The following is a 12,517-nucleotide window of genomic DNA, read 5'->3' as shown; positions in this document are numbered from 1 at the left end:
TCAGAGGGTCGGTGCAGCCTCTTTTAAAAAAATATTTTATTCAGCATCTGCTAACATTTTTAATTTTCCCCGAGAAAGTTGAAGAACGGCTGGTCCGGGTGGACCCTAACATTGACCCTCTTCGGGCAAACTTTATTTTCTCAAGACTGAGAAACTCAGCCATGTCACTAACCCAGGTCTCTACACTCGGGGGCTTCGAGTGCCTCCACATTAATAAGATCTGTCTCCGGGCTACCAGGGAGGCAAAGGCCAGGATGTCGGCCTCTTTCGCCCCCTGAACTCCCAGATCTTCCGACACTCCAAAGATCGCTACCTCCGGACTCGGCACCACCTGTGTTTTTAGCACCGTGGACATTGCCTTAGCAAAATCCTGCCAAAACCCTCTAAGCTTTGGGCATGCCCAAAACATGTGGACATGATTTGCTGGGCTTCCCGCGCACCTCGCACACCTATCTTCTACCCCGAAAAACTTGCTCATCCTAGCCACTGTCACGTGTGCCCGGTGGACTACCTTAAATTGTATCAGGCTAAGCCTGGTGCACGATGAGGAGGTATTAACTCTGCTTAGGGCATCCGCCCATAGACCCGCCCCTGTCTCTCTTCCTAGCTCGTCCTCCCACTTGCCCTTAAGCTCCTTCACCGAAGTTTCCTCCGCCTCCGAAAGCTCCTGGTAAATATCCGATACATTTCCCTCTCCCACCCAGGTACTGGAAACTACTCTATCCTGTATCCCCCGTGGTGGCAGCAGCGGAAAGGCCGTCACCTGTTTTCTCAGGAAGTCGGGCACCTGCAAATACCTAAAACCATTCCCTGCTGACAATTTAAATTTATCCTCCAAAGCTTTCAAGATGGGAAAGCTCCTATCTATAAATAGATCCCCCATCCTTCTAATTCCTGCCCTCTGCCAACTCCGGAACCCGCCATCTAGCCTATCCGGTACAAACCTGTGGTTGTTATAAATCGGGGTCCAAATCGATGCTCCCTCCACTCTCTTATATCCCCTCCACTGCCCCTAGATCCTCAGAGCCGCCACTACCACCGGATTTGTGGAGTATCGGGCCGGTGAGAACGGCAGAGGTGCCGTTACCAATGCTCCCAGACTGGTGTCTTTGCATGACGCCGCCGCCTCCATCCGCTCCCATGCCAACCCATCCCCCACTACCCACTTCCTGATCACGGCTATATTAGCCGCCCAGTAGTAATTGCAGAAGTTTGGCAGCGCCAACCCACCCTCCCCCCCCGACTGTGCTCCAGCACCATTTTCTTCACTCGCGGGGTTTTACCCGCCCACACAAAGCCCAAAATAATCTTAGTCACGTGCTTGAAAAAGGCCTTAGCGATGAAGATGGGGAGGCACTGAAAGACAAAAATCTGGGGAGGACCGTCATTTTCACGGTCTGTACCCTCCCCGCCAGTGATAGCGGGAGCATGTCCCATCTCTTTTCCCCATGTTCAATTTATACCCTGAAAAATTGCCAAATTCCCCCAAGATTCGCATTACTTCTCCCATCTCCTCCAAGGGGTCTGAAATGTACAAGATCATTTGCGTAGAGGGAGACCAGGCGCTCCAACCCCCCCCCCCCCCCCCGCCCCGCCACCCCACCTGCCCGAACCAGCCCTTTCAAGTTCCTAGAGGCTCTTAACGCCATGGCCAATGGCTATATGGCCACAGTAAACAGTACGGGGAAAGGGGGCACCCTTGCCTTGTCCCTCGGTGTAGTTCAAAATACCTCGACCTCAGTCGGTTCGTACGCACACTTGCTCCTGGTGCCTGATAGAGCAACCGCACCCAGTCAATAAAGCCCTCACCAAACCCAAACATTCCCAGCGCCTCCCACAGGTAATTCTATTCCACCCGATCAAAAGCCTTCTCCGCATCCATCACTACATCCACCTCCTCTCCATCTGAGGGCATCATAATAACATTTAGAAGCCTTCGAACATTGGCCTTGAGTTGCCTGCCCTTAACAAATACGGTCTGGTCTTCCCCTATCACCCCCGGGACATAGTCCTCTATCCTTGTGGCCAGTATCTTAGCCAGCAGTTTGCCATCCACATTCAGTAGAGAAATTGGCCTGTATGACCCGCATTGCTCCGGGTCCTTCTCCCGTTTCAGGATCAATGAAATTGAGGCCTGTGACATTGTTGGGTGGAGGACTCCCTTCTCTTGTGCTTCGTTAAATGTCCTCACCAGCAGTAGGCTCAAAATCTCTGAAAACCCCTTGTAGAATTCCACCGGGTAGCCGTCAGGCTCCGGGGCATTGCCCGACTGCATGCCCTACAGCCCCTTGATTATTTCCTCAATCTCAATTGGGGCTCCCAGCCCCTCAACCAGGTCCTCCTCCACCCTCGTGAAGCTCAGCTGATCCAGAAATTGCCTCATCCCCTCCACCCCAGCCGGGGGTTCCGACTCATATAATTTACTATAAAAGTCCTTGAACACCTTGTTCACCCCCGCTGGGCCCAGGACAGTATTACCGTCTCTACTCTTTACTTTACCTATCTCCCTGGCCGCCTCTCTTTTCCTGAGCTGGTGCGCCAACGTTCTGCTTGCCTTTTCCCCGTACTCATAGAGGGTCGGTGCAGACTCGATGGGCTGAATGACCTCCTTCTGCACTGTAGGAACTCTGTGGTTCTATGGAATGTGCACGCATGCGCCTGGGCTTTTGGGTCTGGAGCTGTGAACTGTCATTAAAAATAGCACTAACAGCCTAGGTACCACTTCCCTGGTTCCATCCTGTCCTGGGCTATTTACCTGTGGGGTTGGGAGGGTGAATGCAAGGATACTTGCCCACACATGACGGATAGTCTATTAACATAATTGATTGCCTGTTAACGGAGGTCTACTGGTTCCAGGTGGCACCCTAATTCCTAAAATCAGCATGAGTCAGTTTAGATACCTGGAGGCAGGTGCCTGGTGATAAAGCCCTCGCACTCCAGGCATTCCTATGCCTCCTGGCAACAGGAGCAACAGACAAAGGCTATCCTGTACAAGGCTCTCCAAAGAGTGGTTGCAAAATCCATGATTAAATTTTAAATTGAAAGATATTTGCAAGATTTGCCTCCATTTTGAAACAATTTTAAATTATTTCTAACCCTTGCATGTTGTTCCATTACAGCCTGCTCCTTTCAAGCTGAAGACCGTTGATTGGCCCTCTAACTTTGAGATCCTGTCAACTGCCCTCATTTGATTACCCAAGGAAAATGTTTCCCACACATTGCAGGCTACTGGTTTTAATATCTAAAGGTAACGTTGCCATAGTCCCAGATGACCATAGGCTGCTTTTCCCTTTGAGGGGGAGAGCTGACTGGTGGCGATTTAACCTGAGGATCACCACACCTCAGGTGAGGGACATGATTGAAAAGGCAGGTCTTCATGAATAACTTCAGCCGGTATGGGAATTGAACCCGCGTTGCTGGCCTGACACTGCATCATGAACCAGCTGTCCAGCCAACTGAGCTAAACCCCTCACTTCCCCATCCTAACCCTTCACTCCCAACACTCCCACCTCTTTACTCTACCTCCTCCTTATCCTACCCCCTCAGCTTCCCATCCAACCCCTCTCCCCTCCTCATCCTAACCCTCCCCTCCCCATTATACCCCCTCCCTCCTACTCCCCTCCTAACCCACCCCTCACCATCCTACCACTTCCCCTCTGCATCCTACCCCCTCCACCCATCCTGCACCACTCCCCGCCCCATCCTGACCCCTCCCTTGCGCATGGTGCCCCCTCCCCATCCTACGCCCTGTTCCCCTCCCCATCCTACGCCCTGCTGCCCCTCCCACCTACCCCTCTTTCTTCCTCCCTCATACTTTCTTCCCATCCTACCTTCCTTCCCCCTTCACGATTTCTCACCATCCTATTGGTCCCTCCACCATCCTGCCCACTTACACACTTACCTTCTCTTTGGCTCCTCAAAGTTGGCTTGAACCTTTAAACTTACCTGCTTTACGGCAGCTGATGCTGTAAAGAGAGAGAGTGGCCTCACTTCCCCTGATGCTGTTGCCTTTCACTGAAGACTCCCTGAGCCTGCACATTTTTTAGCAGGCCTGGGTCAGAAGGGTGAGAAATGTGCAGATCCCAACTAAAGTCAGTAACAAGGAGAAGTGGCAATAAGAATCCTGACCCATTCTTTTCATTAAAAATACTTGAACGTACATGTTTTCTATTCGCATTACCTTGGGTTTTTAAAATAATTGGTTTTATTTCTTGATAATTGTTTTGTTATGTGTTAAAAGGGTTCAAGTAAATGAAAGTCCCACATCCTTCATACAAGCTTTGAGGCAGCACATCGAGCCCAGTACGCAGCTGGTAAATATGCAGTCTAAATCTGTATTTATTGTTTAAGAGGTAATTCAAAACTCTGAATTTATTCTTGGCATGCACAGGACACTTAAAATAGGCATGTTTTCTCTGACTACAGAGTTTTGACAATGATGAGGTTTGAAGAATGCAACCAACATGTTACATTAATTCCACTCTGGTCAGAAGTTTACTTATACTTATCTCTGAATGAACAGTAAAACAGATTATCTGGCTGTTAACACATTAATTTTTGTCTGCAAATTGGCTGCTATGTTTCCTGGGTCACAACAGTGGCTACACTTCAAAAGTACTTTCAGTGGCTGTAAAGAAATTTGGGGTGTCTTAAAGTCATGGAATTCCAATGCTTTTCCCGCATCTAATGGCGCACTAAGGCAGACTTTGGTCCGTTTCTATTGCTAGTAATTCCCAGAACAGATCGCTAGTCTGTCACCATGGGCTTGTAGTTGAGGGGTGCCACTCCACATCAAGCGTGGCTGACCAAGTGTTGCTCCCGCTCTCACCGCCAGCCATTGGCATGTTGGAAGGATTTACAGGTTCACACTCAACCTGTTTGATCACGCTTTGAACACACCTTCCTGAACCATCAGTTCCTGGGCTGAGACTTGAACATGGAGCTTCTGGCTCAGAGATAGGGACACTACCCACTGTGACACGAGACTTCCCAGGAAGTCATGAGAGGTACAATATAAATGTAAGTATTTTACTAATATTAGCAATAACTGCCTAAGAGTGATTAATTGACACTTGGGGATTCTCCAACCCCCCGCCGGGTCGGAGAATCGCCGGGGGGCGGCGTGAATCCTGCCCCCGCCAGCTGCTGAATTCTCCGGCGCCGGGGTTTTGGCGGGCCGCTGGGGGTGGGATTCACGGCAGTTGGCGGCCGCTGGCAGCGGACCCCCGGCGATTCTCCGGCCCGTGATGGGCCGAGTGGCCGCCCGTTTTCGGTCAGTCCCACCGGCGTAAATTACAACACGTCCTTACCGGCGGGAGGTGGCTGCGCAAGCGGCCTCGGGGGGATCTGGCCCCAGGAGGTGCCCCCATGGGGGCCTGGCCCGCGATCGGGGTCCACCGATCCGTGGGTGGGCCTGTGCCGTGGGGGCACTCTATTCCTTCTCGTCGGCCGCTGTAACAGTCCGCGATGGCCGACGCGGAGATGAACCCCCCCTCTGCGCATGCGCTGGGATGATGCCAGCACACGCTGGCGCTCCCACGCATGCGCCAACTCGCGCCAGCCGGCGGAGGCCCTTCGGCGCCGGTTGGCGTGGCGCCAAGCCCCTTCTGCGCCGGCCGACGCGGCGCAAACCACTCCGGTGCTGGCCTAGCCCCTGAAGGTGCGGAGGATTCCGCACCTTTGGGGCGGCCCAATGCCGGAGCAGTTCACGCCACTCCTTCCCGCCGGAGTTGCCGCCCCGCCGGTTTTCGCAGAATCCCGCCCCTGAACCTAAAAGAAATCAGTTGCTCAGCATTGTTCAGATAATTTGAAAGGTACAAGTAAATACCAATAAGTTTAACATTATTATTTAACTCAGCAAATAGTTCAAATTACATTTGCTGAAAGTACAACACCTTCAGATTAATTTGAGGTTTACAGTTTAAGTTTTTTTCTCAGCTGCAACAGGAAATAACATCCATTCCTGTTCTTGCAATATCATCTCTGGACTCCATCAGGTTCCACCTGTGCCTTGGGATGTTTTGCAAAGTGAAAGCTGCTATAGAAAGGCAGATTGTTGTTGTGGAGGAATGAGGAAGCTGTGAAAGGTGACCCCATTCCTCCATAGCTTCAGGTTGCCCAGATTATACCTAAAATGAAAAACGCACCAAAACATTGTGATGGAATCTGTGGGCAAAACTTGTATTCTTTGAGACAGACCCAAATTGAAAAGGGAAAATGAAAAGAGAATGTGCCCATCACAGTTGCTAGGAAAACTCAGCCTGAAGCTGAGAATTGCAAACCAAAATTTCTGGTTGAAAATATATAGAACATAAAACAGTACAGCACAGAACAGGCCCTTCGGCCCTCGATGTTGTGCCGAGCATTGTCCGAAACCAAGATCAAGCTATCCCAATCCCTGTCATTCTGGTGTGCTCCATGTGCCTATCCAATAACCGCTTGAAAGTTCCTAAAGTGTCCGACTCCACTATGGGAGTTAGTGCCATCAGAGCTCAGTAGGAGTTGATGCAACGACTGATATAGTATAGGCAGACTGAATAAGACAGAGGTTCGATCCAGAAACCGAGAATAGGAAAATACACAGTTGCTGCAGCTGTTTATGTTCCTTGAAGATAACATTGGTGAATCTACACCATTTAGACTGAATTGAGGAGGTTATGCATACATGTGACAGTTTTGGTGAAGACCGTGCCCATGGAACTGAAGTTGATTGTGCGCTGTTGTTGGTTGGGGAATTAGGCTAAATTCTAGAAGAAGAGGGGCTGATATTCTTCTTGAGGAAGACAGAGATTTGAAGACAATTGCGACTTAAGATTAATGCCATATATGCTAAATGGACTGCCGAGCAATTTGCCTGTTATTTCATTTAACTAATGTTGACTCTGGATTTTAGAGTGTAGATGGTTACCTAAGATAGCATTTAGCGTTTGCTATGTTTGACTCTTTTATTGTAAAATCTCTTCCTCTTTAAACCATAGAATCTTGTGGCTGCATTTTGTCAGTAAATAACTGGGATTTTAAATGTTCTTTTTTTTTAAAGTTACTGGTCTCTAAGGAGATCATAACAAAAGGAATTTAAAGCCATTAAATAAACTCTAAAACTTAAATATATTTCACAATTTAAAAGACAAATGACCTGCACTTCTCTAAGCCTTTTGTGACTTTTAACTCTGCAGAGCCCGTAAGCCAGTCCCAAAAAATGATCAATGGAACCACAAGGGTTTGCCAGCAGGTAGTGGATGGTAGAGGAAGGAAATAGGGCCTGAGAAAAACCATATCCATCTGTGTTTATTTGCTTCAGGTGGACTGAGCACAGATTGGGCAATTAATGGTTGTCTCCAGCAGAGTCCAGGAAAGTGGCTTTGTAAAGATTTTGGAGTGGGGATCTCATATTGGAGCTTGCTTTTCCTCTGTCTCTTCCTCTCCCACCGGAAGGGCAATCTAGCCTAAAATATTTACGAAGTGCAAAAATAATATAAATGGAATAAAACTATCCCTGGATATAATGGGGTAGAAATTAATCTGAGCCCAAAGCTAGAGAAGCGAGGATTAATAGAAATTGGACTCTGGCCTCATCTATTTATCTGGGGTGAGTTGCTGGTGCTGGCCATACCTCCACCAGCAGCTCATGCTGTGTGACAAATCACCCTCTGGTTGTCTGACTCACCAACAGCGACCCTAAGGTAATTTCTTGGAGAGGGATTGGAACTGCCGATGGTGGTGGGATGAGGCTTATTGTGACTCCTCCAGAGTCCAGGCGTTCCTGGCTCTGTAGGAAGGTTTTCTTGAAATTAAAAAAAAACCTGTTGACAATCACGAGGGCTGCCATCCCTGCTCATGCGGTGACTAATTTGTCAAAGATGTCCTTTTACAGGCTTTAGATCCTCAATTTATGTATTGAAAAGGCCTAATACTTGTTTTGAGTAACTGCCCTAAAAAGGCACCTCAAAAGGAACAATACAAATTTGGCAGAGGAATCAACTTCTGCCCTCGTCGTGTGCAACCTATTCCACCGCTAAACTGATATAATTTGTTCCCTTTTTCATGCCTCTACCCCAAAGCAAAACAGAAAATGCTGAGAATACTCAGCAGGTCTGGTGGCATGTATGGTCAGAGAAATAGGGCCAGCCAAGGACAGTAGTGGGAAGTTGTGCTTGGAGTCCGAGGAGTTAGGAGAGGTGCTAAATGAATATTTTTCGTCAGTATATTTCGTCAGTACACAGGAAAAAGACAGTGTTGTCGAGGAGAAAACTGAGATTCAGGCTACTAGACTAGAAGGGCTTGAGGTTCATAAGGAGGAGGTGTTAGCAATTCTGGAAAGTGTGAAAATAGATAAGTCCCCTGGGCCGGATGGGATTTATCCTAGGATTCTCTGAGAAGCTAGGGAGGAGATTGCTGAGCCTTTGGCCTTGATCATTAAGTCATCTTTGTCTACAGGAATAGTGCCAGAAGACTGGAGGATAGCAAATGTTATCCCCTTGTTCAAAAAGGGGAGTAGAGACAACCCCGGTAACTATAGACCAGTGAGCCTTACTTCTGTTGTGGGCAAAATCTTGGAAAGGTTTATAAGAGATAGGATGTATAATCATCTGGAAAGGAATAATTTGATTAGAGATAGTCAACACGGTTTTGTGAAGGGTAGGTCGTGCCTCACAAACCTTATAGCATTCTTTGAGAAGGTGACCAAACAGGTGGATGAGGGTAAAGCAGTTGATGTGGTGTATATGGATTTCAGTAAAGCGTTTGATAAGGTTCCCCATGGTAGGCGACTGCAGAAAATACGGAGGCATGAGATTCAGGGTGATTTAGCAGTTTGGATCAGAAATTGGCTAGCTGGAAGAAGACAAAGGGTGGTGGTTGATGGGAAATGTTCAGACTGGAGTCCAGTTACTAGTGGTGTACCACAAGGATCTGTTTTGGGGCCACTGCTGTTTGTCATTTTTATAAATGACCTGGAGGAGGGCGTAGAAGGATGGGTGAGTAAATTTGCAGATGGCACTAAAGTCGGTGGAGTTGTGGACAGTGCGGAAGGATGGTGCAAGTTACAGAGGGACATAGATAAGCTGCAGCGCTGGGCTGAGAGGTGGCAAATGGAGTTTAATGCAGAAAAGTGTGAGGTGATTCATTTTGGAAGGAATAACAAGAAGACTGAGTACTGGGCTAATGGTAAGATTCTTGGCAGTGTGGATGAGCAGAGAGATCTCGGTGTCCATGTACATGGATCCCTGAAAGTTGCCACCCAGGTTGAGAGGGTTGTTAAGAAGGCATACGGTGTGTTAGCTTTTATTGGTAGAAGGATTGAGTTTAGGAGCCATGAGGTCATGTTGCAGCTATACAACACTCTGGTGCGGCCGCATTTGGAGTATTGCGTGCAATTCTGGTCACCGCATTATAGGAAGGATGTGGAAGCATTGGAAAGGGTGCAGAGGAGATTTACCAGAATGTTGCCTGGTATGGAGGGAAGATCTTATGAGGAAAGGCTGAGGGACTTGAGGCTGTTTTCGTTAGAGAGAAGAAGGTTAAGAGGTGACTTAATTGAGGCATACAAGATGATCAGAGGACTGGATAGGGTGGACAGTGAGAGCCTTTTTCCTCAGATGGTGATGACTAGCACGAGGGGACATAACTTTAAATTGAGGGGAGATAGATATAAGACAGATGTCAGAGGTAGGTTCTTTACTCAGAGAGTAGTAAGGGCGTGGAATGCCCTGCCTGCAACAGTAGTGGACTCGCCAACACTAAGGACATTCAAATGGTCATTGGATAGACATTTAAAAAAAATATAATAATATTTTTTTATTCTCCTTTTTCACGTTTTTTCCCACATTTACACCCATCAACAATAAACAATAATCAACAAGATATGTCAATCCCTGTAATAACAACGATCCCATCCGCCCACCAACCCCCAAACCTCAACCCGCATGTTTACATAAACAAATGACAAAAAGGAATCCGGGATTACCCGTAGTCACCCTTAATCTACACGGCTCTCCACCCCCCCAACCAACGCCATCCAGCCTCTAAGAGAGTACCGTACATGATACCCCAAAGTTGTACCCCCCCCCCCCCCCAAGTCTCCAACTCCTCCCGTCCACTGACTCTTGTAAAACTCCTCCTCCCAACCTTGGTTCCCTCCCCAAACCTCGGTTCCCTCCCCCCCCCAACTTTCCACCCCGGCTAGACCACTCGGACCCTGTTCTGTCAGGCTCCGATGGGCGCAGCCCCTCCCCCCACCTCACTCCCGTTCACTGGCCGGCTTAAACCGGCCTGCGTGGAGGCCCCCGCCCGGGTCCCTTTCCCCCTTGCCCAGCCCTAGGAAAGCCCAAAGATCCCCTTTTAGCACACAAACCCCGCATATCCACCTACACCCCAAAGAGCCCTCCTTTCGAGTGAAAGTCCCGTCCCTTCCCTTGTCCAAATATATGCAACATTGGCTCCTTTAGCCTCTACACCCGCGCGCAGTGATACAAAAAAAAAGAAGAAAATATAGTCATGAGGTTACATCGGCACATGACCATTCCTCAATTTGTCAGTTCTGCCAAAGTCCTTCTGCCTTCGCAAACTCCTCCGCTGCTTCCGCCGTTCCAAAATAAAAGTCCCTGAGCTTGTAAGTCACCCTCAGCTTCGCTGGATATACAATGCCGCACTGCACCTTGCCAATGTACAGTGCCCTCTTCACCCGGTTGAAGGCAGCCCGCCTCCTCGCCAGCTCCACCGTAAAGTCCTGGTATACACGTATACCAGCTCCAGCCCACTGCACCACCCGCTTCTGCTTGGCCCAGCTCAGGACCTTCTCCTTCACACTGTACCTACGGAAGCACAAAGTCACTGCCCTTGGCGGCTCACTCGCCTTTGGTAGAGGCCTCCACGACCGATGAGCCCAATCCAGTTCATATCGGGAGGGGTCCTCCCCCTCCCCCAGTAGTTTTGCCAGCATCGCGGCAAAATACTCAGTCGGCTTCGGCCCTTCAACTCCGTCGGGCAGCCCCACGACCCTCAAATTCTGTCGCCTGGATCTGTTTTCCAGATCTTCCATTTTTCCTCGCAGATACTTGTTCTCTCCGAAAATGCCGTTCCCGAACGGGAGCCCTCCAATGTGCGGCTGCCTCCCGCCCGCCGTCACCGGAAGCCTTTCATTCGATAGACATATGGACAATAAGGGAATAGTGTAGATGGGCTTTAGAGTGGTTTCACAGGTCGGTGCAACATCGAGGGCCGAAGGGCCTGTACTGCGCTGTAATGTTCTATGTTCTATATAGTTAACATTTTAAAGCGTTAACCCTTCGTCAGAACTTTTTAAAACTAATTTCTACCCTGATGTATTCTTCCGAACTGATGATCTTTTCCTTGAATTGTAGGTGCTGTGCATCCTACCATCCAATCAGAAGAGCAGCTACGACTGCATCAAAAAATTCTTGTGCGTAGAAAAGCCAATTCCAAGTCAGTGTGTGGTGGCCCGCACTCTAAACAGGGCAAATATAATGAGTATTGTCACCAAAATTGCTCTGCAGATGGCTTGCAAAATAGGGGGAGAATTGTGGATGGTGGAGATCCCCGTGAGTACTCAGTTGTCTAAAATTAAAGGTTGGCTTTCATTGACTTCAATAAGTACATGTTCTATTTTAATCACCTTGAAGTTTTAAAAAAAATATTTTTTAATTCTCCTTTTTCACAGTTTCTCCCAAATTGACACCCACCAACAATAAACAATAATCAGTAACAAATATGTCAATCCCCATCTCAATAACAACGATCCCATCCTCCCACCAAACCCCAAACATTAGCCCGCATGTTCACATAAACAAATGACAAAAAGGAATCAGGAATCACCCATAGTCACCATCAACACACACCGCCCCCCCTCCCCCCAACCCCCCCCAACTAATGTTCGATGTTATCCAGTTCTTGAAAGTGCATAATGAATAATGCCCATGAAGTATAGAACCCCTCCATCCTTCCCCTCAGTTCAAACTTAACCTTCTCAAGAGTCAAGAATTCCAACAGGTCCCCCGCCATGCCAGGGCACAGGGTGGAGAGGACACATCCTTCAAAGAATTGGCTCATCCTCGCCCTCGTGAGGTGAGCTCTGTATCGGCCACAACCTCGCGCAAGAGGTGGAGGCATTCACTATCCGGAGCACCTCACACCAGAACCCCACCTCCATATCCTCTCCCAACTCTTCCTCCCATTTTGCTTTGATCCCTTCTAGTGGTGCCTTGTCCTCTTCCAAAATAGCTCTGTAAACCACTGACACTACTCCCTTCTCCAGTCTCCCTGTCGTCAGCACCTCCTCCAGCAATGTGGAGGCCGACTCCATCGGGAAGCTCTGTGTCTCCTTTCTGGCAAAATCTCGAACCTGTACGTATCTAAACATTTCCCCCTGTTCCAGCCCATACTTCGCTTCCAGCTCCTTCAGATCTGCAAACCGACCCCTAAGTAACAAATCTTTTAGTGTCTTAATCCCCTTCTCCTCCCATTTCTGAAAATTTCCATCCCACCTCCCTGGCTCAAATCT

The 12,517-nt window shown here is 48.6% G+C and overlaps 1 protein-coding gene across 2 annotated transcripts in view; it reads left to right on the top strand.

Annotated features, from left to right (window-relative positions):
* Positions 1–12,517, top strand: part of LOC140391675 (piwi-like protein 4) — a 171,096-nt gene that overhangs the window by 104,198 nt on the left and 54,381 nt on the right. For both annotated transcript variants that reach the window (XM_072476410.1, XM_072476409.1), the window contains exons 14-15: positions 4,241–4,313; positions 11,361–11,558. In XM_072476410.1, coding sequence (XP_072332511.1) covers positions 4,241–4,313; positions 11,361–11,558 — 271 coding nt within the window. The remainder of the gene's footprint in view (positions 1–4,240; positions 4,314–11,360; positions 11,559–12,517) is intronic.

Source organism: Scyliorhinus torazame, chromosome 15 (assembly GCF_047496885.1).
Source record: "Scyliorhinus torazame isolate Kashiwa2021f chromosome 15, sScyTor2.1, whole genome shotgun sequence".
NCBI classification, from domain to species: Eukaryota; Metazoa; Chordata; class Chondrichthyes; order Carcharhiniformes; family Scyliorhinidae; genus Scyliorhinus; species Scyliorhinus torazame.
Note: the sequence above shows the minus strand (reverse complement) of the source record. Positions and strands in the feature narration are given on the sequence as shown.